We start from the raw sequence: 12,327 nt of genomic DNA, 5'->3' as shown, positions 1-12,327 counted from the left end.
TTATCTTTTACTGTATATGTGTTCCTGTCGCTGTGTGTCAACCATGGCTTTGTTTCCGTCAAAAGGAAAAAAATGTACTGAAATAGCAGCAAATACGAGACTTACTGTGCAGACTTCACATTACACCAGTGTTTTCAGTGTGGCTTCTCAGTCTGAAAACATTTTTCATCAGGAGTCACATCTGGTAAGTGGGTACATCATTATCAGTCATTAAATGCTGGAGTGGGGGCTGCCCATTTAATTGGGTGGTAAATAATTTGATTTCTTCTGGCAGGTGGTGTTTAGCCCCATTGAGGAAAGTACAGATGTCCTCTGTGATAGTCTGTCAAGACATGAGTGCAGCGATCTCCCCCAACTGTGTTTTACATAGTCATTGAGAAAATGTAGCAGAAGAAAATAGACCAAATCTGCTGATTTTCCACCTTGGTTTTGCTTGCCAACTTTCTGGCGTCTTGTTGATTGATTTTGCTTAAAAAATGAGTAAATGACGTTGCTGGCTTTCCTGTTGTTTTTACCATGCATTTTAATTTTGGTCTTCCAAATGTGAACCATTAGGTCCACTATAAGAACTTATTTAAGAGCTGTAACCATTTTTGATTTCAGAAGGAAATCAATTAGTTCAGCCAGAGAAGTTCTCTGATTGGATACTCAAAAACAAGGAAACCAGGAAAAGCTTCTGGTCAGTTCTCTCAAGTCATCCATAGAGTGAATTGGAGCAAGTTTTGACACAATCAAGTTTTTGGACCATATTTGCAGTTCTGAGTAAAATCACCCTGACTGGCCTTTTATCTCTTGGGCATCACATCCAAAGTGCAAAAGATTTTTTTCAGATACTCTCACTCACACATAGTTTAGTCTACATACAACATGCAACTCAATATTGTGTAGTTGTCACTGCAAAGGCGCTAATTTCAAAATCATGTGAGACTACCTGATGTTGTCTTAGTGATGTTGCCCAGCTCAAAGCTAAGCCTACAAGCCTACAACAATAAAACTGACTCTCACAAACTCTATCAACAGGTAGAATAGATTTGTTATTCAAAGGCAACAATCAGCAATGTCAGCTGTGTGATTATTGTACTTTGGAGTAAAGTCATGTAACACAATGTCAGCTAAGGCTTGTTTTCTCTTCATCTCCAGGATCTCAACACTCACACACACACACAAACACAAGAAAGCAGCCACTCCTTACATCTAAGAAGCTGGAAGCCTGGAAACACCAAATGTCAGATTTGCTTTAAAACAATTGACCACTGGGCAAAATAGTTGGGAGATAATTTTCTTTTGATCGATTAATCGACTAATCTTGGCAGCTCTAACACCACTCACACATACACACATACACACGTTTTTTTGGGGTGAGGCATCTGGCCAAGAACAACGAGTGGCCTGTTTAGCATATCAAAGCTCTCCCTCTTTCTCTCTTTTCTCCCCCTTTTCCTTTCTGTCCCTCTCTCACATTTTGCAAACGATGATGGGAACAAAATGAACTAATTAGGCTCTGATTCCAAATGAAACGGAAAGGACTTGGAGACAAGACAAGAACCATCAGAATCAATGACAGGATTTAAAAGAGATCTGAGTCTGATCATTCTCTGGGCTGTCCCTGGGGTGTATGCAGTGTGGTGGCACGACTGGGAAACCGCATCTCTGCAGGCTGCAAACCCCTTTGAAATCTGAAATGTATTCGTCCCCCGTCGTGTCTAGTCAAAATCCTCACTGATGTCTTGATCTGAGCATCGCTTTAGCTGGACGTGTCAGCGTCGGCGGTGACATTCCTGTGACTAGACGTACCAGTAATGTAGTGAATTACCTTGTCTGCTTCGCAACATCAGTGGAGCACTTTGCACTCTGCACGAGTGTTGCTCCTGGCACAGTTTGTTGTCCAGGAATTTAGCAAATCTCGTCATGCAACAAATGTCACTTTGATGTGCAATCTACATCTGCCAGTTGCTGAAAGCATTTCACTTGCATTCTGTGCATTTTTATATTGTGAGAGCTGTTAATAGTCCAGCATGCCAACACTGCCTTGACCCGTACAAGCATATGCATTTGGCAGTTTGAAATGACAAACTAATATCATAGTAATCAGCCTCAGTGTTGGAAGTCGCAGCATGTGTGATGTTACTATTTGATTGCGATAGCCACACATGTAATACATGCTGTGTATGTGCATATGATTGTGTGCATTTGTGACATGAACACATGACAGTTTGGCAGGTGCACACTCAGTCAGGGTGATCTGATGTGAATGGTGTGAGAATGATCCCTCATCTTGCAGTAAATGTATGAATAAAGCTACAACTACCTGATAGTGGCTCATATCTGGGGAACTGACTACTGAATAACAATTTGCTTCTTTCTTTAGATTCATATGTCAGATACAAAGCCTTAAAAGGGCAAAGGCTGATTTATACAATTAATTGACCTCTGCATATAAATAAAAAGTGCTCATTTGTTGAGAACATTTTAATCCTTGTGCAACAGAGTTCAGAGTGTCTGACTTTGCCTTGCAGTATGAAGGGATTCGATCATGTTAATAATGTTGGATTAGTAATGTCCCAATAATGAATTATTATTTTCATAGTTATTATTATTCGTACAAATAAGATGGACTTTAAGCGTACCAGGATATTGGTGTTTTAGTCTACTTTTGTTCTCAAATTTTGTGCTTAGTAAAAATTTTGAGCTTGTAAAATGATGTTCAGAAGTAATTTCAGAGTCTATGATTGGATATAAAGCTGTGAGAAAATGTTGCACATAAAATTCAAGTCTGTAAATGTGTAGAAAACATCACAGCACAAAGCTTAGAACTGCGAGAGAAAGTCGGTACTCCCAAGTGTCTGTGGCGCTTACAAATGCATTTCAGAAAAACATTGTCAAAACAGCATTTGCTTTCCTTTTAGCCCTAAATATCCACATTTTATTTGCCTGAAATTTGGATGAATTTCATCATTTATTTTGTACCATCTTTTTGCAGACAGACGTGCTTGCACATTTTGCTCTTGGTGACAAAACTAATCACTTGGAATGATGCCCCCCCCACATGTGTCCAATAGCAGCTCAACACTGGTGTTGTTTTGGCCCCTTTGTGTACACGTTAGCCATATTCAGTTGTGCCCTCAAATACTCTGGTGGCCTGAATTGACTATCGACGATTGCAGCAGCTGTCTCTTCTGTGGTACTTTGTAGCTGAGTGATACAGCTTATCTACATGAACTCATGCTCTGTGGTTTGCCACATTAATCATATTGCTGTGGGAGGCTGATTGACAGAGTAACTATGGCAATGCTGCAGCCATGAGTTCCAAAGTGTTTGCGCTTTGGGCAGTGATTTTAATTTTTGTTTTATGTCTTTAACAGGGGCCGAGGGATATTTATAGCACCTAGTTTTCTGACTGTTCATTTGGGGATAATTTACTTTAATGGTAAGGTGCCTCCAGCTTGAAAATACATAAAAATAGTCCTTCACTTGCCATTGGTTGTGATTGTGACAATTTTCAGCCAGCATGAATTGAAGGGAAATCATGAACATTGGCAGTTGATGACAAAGTTTGTAAGGGTGTACCAGATTAGTGTGTGGACGGTGGTGCTGTGCTGCACACAGGCTTCCAGTCTGTCGCTTAAGATGCAGTGAGTAAAGTGCCAAAAATGCAATCTGATCGCTTGGTCATTCCTTATTTGCACTAGTGTAAGATCTCACTTACACTAAGTTTGTAAGGGTGTACCAGATTAGTGTGTGGACGGTGGTGCTGTGCTGCACACAGGCTTCCAGTCTGTCGCTTAAGATGCAGTGAGTAAAGTGCCAAAAATGCAATCTGATCGCTTGGTCATTCCTTATTTGCACTAGTGTAAGATCTCACTTTGAGTTGCGTGTGTTTTTGTCTACGTGTGTGTGTGAGCGTGCACAAATTTTTCTCACGGTTTGAGGAAGTGCAGAGGCGTCACCGAAGTGGCCCTGCTGGAATATGTAGGCAGACTCATATTCCTCTCTCTCTCTTTCTCTGGCTCATAGGGAGACACACACACACACACACACACACACACACACTGTCTCTCTTGGAAAGTCTATTTCAGTCATTACAGAATCTGTCTTCAGTTCTTCACTTGGTCCTGGTCTCTCCCCTCCACCCGCCCACCACCACGAAACACACACACACACACACACACACACGCACACGCTTTCCTTTTGATCGTAATCACATCTTCAGTAACAGGACCATTCACTGGCCATTGGAAAACCACAGAGGCACACATCAACAAGAACACACACACACACCTGCAAACAGAAGGATTATTTTATGTCTGGGTTGGACCATGTATTTTATTTCCTTTTGGACACAGGCCCTATTTTCTTCAAAATCAATAACCCGGCTGGAAAATAAGGCCAGTGAGCCACTGAGTATGAAAATGGATAAGAGCAGTGGACCTTTGCACTCTGTGTTATTGTCTCATTCAAAATGTCAGCCTTGTGGAATTCGAGCCACGCAGGGTCCATTGATTTATCATTTTGTTCGTTTAAAACTCACAGACACACACACACACACACACAGACTAGTCACATGGCGGAAGCTTGCCAGAGTGCAGCATTAGATGGTCACTTCCTCCTCATATGCAAAGCACGCAGTGGCGTTGAAGTGTCTATTAAATAACAGCATCATCTGGAACAGTCATGGCTGTTAGGCAGCGCTAATCCACCCATCAACATGATTTTGTACCTACTGCAAGCTGTTGACAAACGGGGTTGACTGTCTCAGCATCTCACCTAAAAGGAGACAAAGCGGGATATTTTGATTCTTTGAGCTGCGTGGGTCTTTTGGCTCATGAACAAAATTTTTCAGCTGCAGCTTGTGTGAAAGAGGACCGTTTGAGTAAGAGTGATAAAAGGGGAGAGTGGTAGGTGGTTGGATTTAGTCACGCTGGTTGTGTGGAATTTTAGAGGTTAATTGGCGAACCTGTCAAGAGACTGGATGCGATATGCGAGGCACACTCTTGTCTGGTTGTCCTGCCATTTGCCCCTTGACACTGCTGAGACAGAGGGAGAAAACCCACTTAGATATGAAAGCAGATTCTGATCTATAGTGTAAAAGCATCTGACACAGAGTCTTACTAGCTTATGATTATTAAGTGTGAGGAAATGGTGGGTTAAACTGGTTTCAAACCTGCAATCTGCTAATCATTTGCTCTCCCATACCTGTAAGTGCTTTTCTTCTGTGTACAGTGCAGAATTTATTGTGAGCATCTGCATTTCTCTTATCTCTCTGCCTCTCTTTTTAGGGGACAAAGATGGCAGCAAGGTAACAACAGTCGTGGCCACTCCGGGTCAAGGCCCCGACCGGCCACAGGAGGTGAGCTACACGGACACTAAGGTCATCGGCAATGGCTCGTTCGGCGTTGTCTACCAGGCTAAACTCTGCGACTCTGGAGAGCTGGTGGCCATCAAGAAAGTCCTGCAAGACAAGAGGTTTAAGGTAAAATGTGTACACACTGCATACCTTTCAACTCTCTCATGTCTCTGACTTGTCAACTAAACGCAAGAACCAGATAGAGCAGACAAAAGCAGCAGGTATTAACGATGATGATAACGTGCACAAAGATGTGCTCATACTCTTTTCTCGGCCTCTTCCCTTTTTTTTTTTTTTTTTTTTTTTAACAATGTAGAACCAAAGTAGAGCCTTAATGCATTAGTGAATGTGACTAACTGTGAAAGAAACATGAATGGAGTGATCTTTCACGAGAACAGTGAGATCAGTGAAGTGAAAACAAAGGCGAAACTTCTTCTGCAGTTGACACATGCTTGCTTTAATGTGTGTATTTTCTTGCAGGAAGTGTAGGAAGGTGGTCTTTTCTGAAAAAAAAAAAAAACTTGAAGCCATTGATACTTAGTCATCTGTCAAGTTTAGTTCAATTGCCACCTTGGAAATGTCATTTCCTTCCAAGCAAAGCTCTGCTGGACTCCTCCTTCTGTGCTTTGAATAGATTTGACTGATGGCTTGTTGGGGTGGGTGGGTGTGTGGTCCGGGAAGGGGGGCACAGCATCCCTGCTGGTAGTTCACAGCTCACAGATAAAAGGCCTGAGACTGCCAAGCCCCAAGCCTACAGGACAGCTGTTGAGATTCTCATTAAATTTATAGTTATCAGAGTTGAGGGTTACGGGTGTACTTTATAACAGTTATATTATCTGTCTTACATAAATGCAAATATGTGCTCTTATCAAGTTGGGAACAGTGTCAAAATTTTACCTGATGTTTTGGATATGTACACCACCTTTAATAGGTACACCTGGCCTGAACTAGTCTAATACAGCAGCCATTGATAACTCCCACCTTCATGATGGTTATATTAAGGAGGGTCACCTACCATCATTGATGGGATGAACAAATTATTAGTAACACCTCTCAGAGTAATGTGACAAAGTATAGGCTCTTAAATTGCCATAAAGTACAAAAGTTTGAACTTTTGAACTTTATAACTGAACTTGACAAATAGTAAGATTTATTGCAGGGTTGTTGTATTAGGCTGCGGCAGTTCAAACCACATGTAGCTAACACACAGTCAACAGTCTGTGTGTGGGTGATTTTTTTTTCTTTTTTAATTAAATGTATCATGAGTGATTCTTGTCTAATTAGAACACTTATTTGCCATTTCTGTAGTGACTCTGTAATATCTCACCTTTTTATATGTTTCTAAAAACCTGATGATTAAAGGAATCAGATTTTCCTCCCAGCAATTTTTCCTGGAAGCGAATTTTTGAAGCGAGGAATCACCTGATATAGAAAATGTCAATATTATGCCCCATTGTTTTGTGATGATGATCCTCTACACATGTTAGACTTGAGTTCTTTGTGTCCATGTCACACGTGCCCTGGCACACGTGCACTTTTAAGATGATGCAATACAGTGTGTGACTCTAATGTTTTCCACATGTGTTCTGAAAAACACCATGACTCTAGCCTACGCATAAATTTTGTTCATGTAAACATGTTGAGGTTTAATAGAGGCGAGAAATTAGCTGAGAAAACGAGGCCCCTTAAAGGAAAAGCTTGATGGTTTGAGAAACAGGCTGGGAGCATCGACAGCACTCTCATATTTGTCTGATAAATAAGAAGCCAACAGCTTCACTTGGCACAACAAAGGGAAGCAGTTAGCTGGCTAAGCATCTGTCCAAACAAACACCCACCAGCACCTTTGAAGCTCACTGATTAACATGTTAAATGTTGTTCCTTTGACCTTAACAAAAACTGAGGTGTAAAAACCCATTAAACCGACACGTTTTCAGCCTTCGTGCTAAGCTAAGCTAACTGGCTGCTGGTGGTAGCTTAGTTTACTGTACCTGTGAGAGTGGTATTTGTATTCTCATTTAACTATCAGTAGGAATGTGAACAGGCATATGTTCTGCAAGATATTTTAGTCACTGAAGAGGACTGTGTTATGCTGTGTAATAGTAACTCTTCTCATCAGTGTTGTTTTGTATGAATTGTCCTGATGAGATCTGTGTAATTCATATAAAGGCACATTTATGGACAAGCATTACAGACCAACCTATTTTGTCAGTGCTGAGATAAGGGGTATTATTTAATGTCAGGATGTGTTAGCCAGAGACCTCCAGCTCCACCGAAGTTTAGTGGGATGTGTTTGCCGGTAGCATTTTTGGCCTGTAACTGTAATGCTGATCCAATTGGTTCAGCTGAATACTTCAGCAGCTCAGTGCCTTAGGTTTAACCTTTTGGAGGTTCAGCACACTTGCTCAGCAGGTGCTAGTCCTTAGCTATCTGAAACCAGACAAGACAGATGATGTCACTTAATGGTATGTAGATGCCGACACTTTGTGACTCTACGTGCAGACCATGATGAAGTCATATCCTGCTCTTTCTGTTAGTCTGGTTAGCCTGTGGTTAGCATGACATCAGGCCAGCAGGTTGCATGTTTTAAACAGTAGCCGGCTGAAGATTAAAGTTATTGTTTACTTTCTTTTGCTCCTCTTTATAGCAGACCTTCTACCTCGATTGTTTTTTGCTCTGTCTGTCTCATTCTTTCTCTCGCTTGCTTTGGCATGTCCTTCCTCGTGAACAGCTTGTTACGAAAAAACAGAAGTAAATGAGCACTAAGACTCCTCACATGACTGTCAACCATGTGCTATAAAGTCTGTGTACCCCCACACACTCAGAGATAACCAAACACCTGCATTCTATTTTCTTCTTATGCTTCCTTCTCTTCAAAAGCTTTTCTCTGCACTTTTGTTTTTTTTTTTTTTGTGAGCCTCAATGAGCAGACCCATGCCAGTCCAACATGTGTGAATGCTTTCTAATTATCTCTCTCTCTCTCTCTCTCTCTCTCACACACACACACACACACACACACACACACACACACACACACACACACACACACACACACACACACACACACACACACACACACACACACACACACACACACACACACACACAATTAAACAGGGCAATCATGTGGATAGGATCTGTGTTGGGGTACAGCAGATGAATGTGTGAGTCAATCTTGGTGAGTTTACAGCCTGCTCCTGGTGCATTATGGGGTATGTCCTCCTCCACTCCCAGCAGAGGGATCACATATCAGCCTATTGGAAAATGGATGCTTGCATTAAACACCCCCCACCCCCACTCTCACATACATACACACACACACACACCGTGAGAGCATATCTTGTGCTTGCACAACATTGTTAAATGGTAAGTCTGGTGTTTTTTTGACATTTAAAAAGACCGAAACCACCAGTTAGATATATCTGGCCAGGATATATTGTTTGCGTCGTCATTGTCTGATAATTATAATCTTATTTTTAGTTGAGCCCACATACAACATCCTGCCGCTGTAAATGCTGTATTAATCTGCAACCGAACACATTCCCAATAAATGCTCTGTTTATGTGTGTTTAAGTCACTTTTGATAATAGTTTCCGTGTCCTGGTGTTTAAGGAAATTATTTGGCTTTTTTTGAAATTGAAACGGTGTATTTGTGATTCTTTATTTTAAAGATTTACCTCACCACTAGGACCAAACAGGCTTGAGACTGACCACAGGGAGGTGAAGTCAAAGTGTCTAGAGATGGACTAAAGTTATTTTTACAGCAACATTTACAATAGCAAAAGTTTGCAGTGTAATCATATCAGTCAAGTAGAGCCACCACTATTGATGGATTCACCTGTGAAATTTGCAGCATCTATCAGTAGCAAGCTGTCTGATTTGTTATCTGATAAGCCATATGTCATTCAATTTTATTTAACCTACTTTGTAAAAGTATTAATTGCTCAACACATGAGACATGGTTTACAGACTGTTATGAGGAGTTGATAGAAATATGTATTTTGAACGTGTGAGTGTGCCATCAGGGAGTAAAGGGAAGAGAAAACTGAAAGCTTGTTGTGACTGACTAGTGTTATCATGTTCCTGGCAGGCTGATGTGTTAGCTGTAAGCTCACCAGCTATCTCTGTTGGTAGTCGCTACATTACCAACCGTCAAGAATCACGCATTTTGTGATTTCTAGTGTGACCAGAAATGTGATTTATTGACAATAAAAAATGCAGAATAACGATGGCTTCATCCTTGAAGTTTTACCCACTGCATGCATTCACCCAAATCCATCCTGTTACCTAAGCAAATCAGTAAAGAAGAGGGAGCTAGAGTGTGTGTGTGTGTGTGTGTGTGTGTCTTTCTCTGTGTAGGCGGTATGTGATTGTATGATGCTATAAACCTTTTTGGTAAGTGGATGTGGTTTTGTCTGAAAATATACGTCAGCACCATGAAGGTGTAGCACTTCTAGCAGCCTGCAACTGAGGTATTCTCTCTCTTCCTCTGTCTCTCTCTTTCTCTTTCACTCCATCTGTCTCTCTGTCTCTGCTGGCTGGGCTGCTGACACACTGAAGGATGACAGGTCAGCAGGAAGGACTGCAGCATAACTGGAGCTGGGCAGGGCTTTACTGAACAGCCTGCCTGCTCCTCCTCCATATGGTACCATCTTTCTCCCACATAACAAAACACACACACAGACACACCCTCAAATATTCCCAGTAAGTCACTGCAAGACGAGGGCGTTGCCTCCAGTGCACGATGGTTCGATGGCTGGTCAGTGACCCACACGCAATGATGTCACTTTATGATGTGGTGTGCATGTGTGTGTTGGTAGTAGCTGTGTAAAGGAGGAAAAGGTGGGGGTGGGGGCGGGGCTGTGGGAACCATATACGTTTGCCTGTAAGTGAATTAGCCTTGGGGAATTGTCTATACCAGGCTACTGAGTTACAAGATGCTGTTGTGCTCCTGCTGCTGCTGAGATGATGAGGTCTTGTTTAGTGGACAGGCAGCTCACTCTGCTCTGTTCAAAAATGAATGAGAGGGGATTAAATCCTCATAAAGTGGCAGAAAAGTGTGGAAGGACAGCAGCATGGCTCCCTGCACCAGCCAGCATGGTACTGACCCACATAACAGCAGATCTCATTAGTCACCCAGCCAGGCAGCTAGCACAGTTTGCCACTATTTTATCAACCATATTCACACAGTCAGCAGCCGGTCAGTCGGCTGCTTTTCTTAATCTTCTGTGATAGTAAGCTGAATATCTTTGAAATTATGACTGTTACCGTACTAATAGAGGAATAGTCAGATTAATCAGTAACAGAAATAATTATTAGTTGCAGTACCACATAACTCATCATATAACTTAAGAACTGATTCTAAACCTGCTTTGGAATCAGTCCTGTTCCTGTGTGACTTATTTGGTCAGATACGGGAGGATTTGTTTTGGATTTATTTATTCATTACTGTGAACGAAAATAAAAGCACAAGGAATTTGTCCCTTATCCGCATTATCCAGTACACGACTGACCTTTCACACCCAAACTGAAACTGTTTGCTCTGTGATCTGTTCTGCAAGACACTTTTGCACTCTGTCCCACGTTGAGTCGTTTGTGTACAAGAGGCAAGATAGTTGGTCAGTGAGAGTATTAGTCAGTTGTTTGTTTTATCGTTCTGTTATCCAGGTAGCTTGTTATTCAGTCTGTCAGCAAGGGAATTACTGAGCGAGCTAGTCCAAAGTAAATTTCTCAGAAAACGTAAGCTGTAAGCTGATTTCTCTCAGGTTCTATTTATTCATAGTCTGCACTCTGTTGAAATTCTGCATGTGAACACCTCACTGTTCATAGGAATGGATTATCCAAAATACAGAAGCCAAAAAAAAAAAAAAAAAAATCGGAAGATGTTAGTTTGCATGTTTTGTCGACAGCTGCATTTATGCAAATATGAGGGAAAAACAAGTGAATATTTTATATAAATCCCACATTCTGACTAAAGCCTGACTTGCTGTAATAAATCTCATATTTACAATAGTATGCATGTCCATACAGTCCGCATGGGGGCTCCACACTGTTTTGTACACAGTAGTAAAAAGCCTTATTCTCTTGTTAAAACTGCTCATGACTTCAAAAAACAACAGTCAGATTATTATGCGACGAATCCATTGCTCTGCCACTGTACTGATTTTAACTCTGATCCCGGTACTCAGCCTTCTTTCTGTTTTCTGCCTTCTCCTTCCACTTTCTACATCGAAAGGCCGTACAAACATTACACAAGCACTTTAGATCAAGTCAACATTTAGCGCTGTGATAAGGAGGAGGTGGAGGAGAAAATATAAACTAATGGAGCTGTTAAAGCTTTATGTAATGCTTGAATTTCTGCCCACCCTTGAGAATATCCATATGCACAAGCCATTTTCTTCATTGACACACTGCATGTGAATATACAGTAGATGTGCTCCAAGTCTCATTTGGTTCTCGAGGCCTTGTGAAAGCCTGTGGCTCTTCACACTGCAGGCCCTAGTACAATTTAGTACACATTTAGTATTTCTCCTCAAGGTCTCTGCTGAGGTTTCTACATTTTGTTTTCTCTGGGCCTTTTTCTGTAATTGTTGTTGCTATTGATGGGAACAGGCAACATGCCACACAGTGTACATCATTGTGCCATCATATTTTTTGCCCATGGGATTTGTTCCTCCATGTAAGAATGACTGTCTGTTTTTTTTTTTTTTTGGGGGGGGGGGGGGGGGGTAATTTTTTTGTCGCTACCACATCTACTTTTCTCAAATGTTTATTCCTGTCAAACTGGCGCATTGTGACAGTGACGTGGCTGGCAACAAGATGCTTGTTTCATGAGGTGATTAGTGGCATATGTGTTTTCTGTCATAAGACACAGCAGTATTAAGTTCTTTTAGGCCCTTTTCCGAATCTTTTCCAAATAGCCACAGTGTTGCCATGACTGCCAAAGTCTTTCAACTTCTAGTTGGTTAATAACACTTTGAGTAAAC

General features: G+C 41.4%; 1 protein-coding gene across 2 annotated transcripts in view; it reads left to right on the top strand.

Moving 5' to 3' along the window:
* Positions 1–12,327, top strand: part of gsk3ba (glycogen synthase kinase 3 beta, genome duplicate a) — a 28,574-nt gene that overhangs the window by 2,107 nt on the left and 14,140 nt on the right. For both annotated transcript variants that reach the window (XM_046405187.1, XM_046405188.1), the window contains one exon: positions 5,277–5,470. In XM_046405187.1, the coding sequence (XP_046261143.1) occupies positions 5,277–5,470 (194 nt within the window). The remainder of the gene's footprint in view (positions 1–5,276; positions 5,471–12,327) is intronic.

This window comes from Scatophagus argus, chromosome 11 (assembly GCF_020382885.2).
Source record: "Scatophagus argus isolate fScaArg1 chromosome 11, fScaArg1.pri, whole genome shotgun sequence".
Taxonomy (NCBI): Eukaryota; Metazoa; Chordata; class Actinopteri; family Scatophagidae; genus Scatophagus; species Scatophagus argus.
The sequence above is the reverse complement of the archived record's forward strand: the minus strand, read 5'-3'. Positions and strand labels throughout refer to the sequence as shown.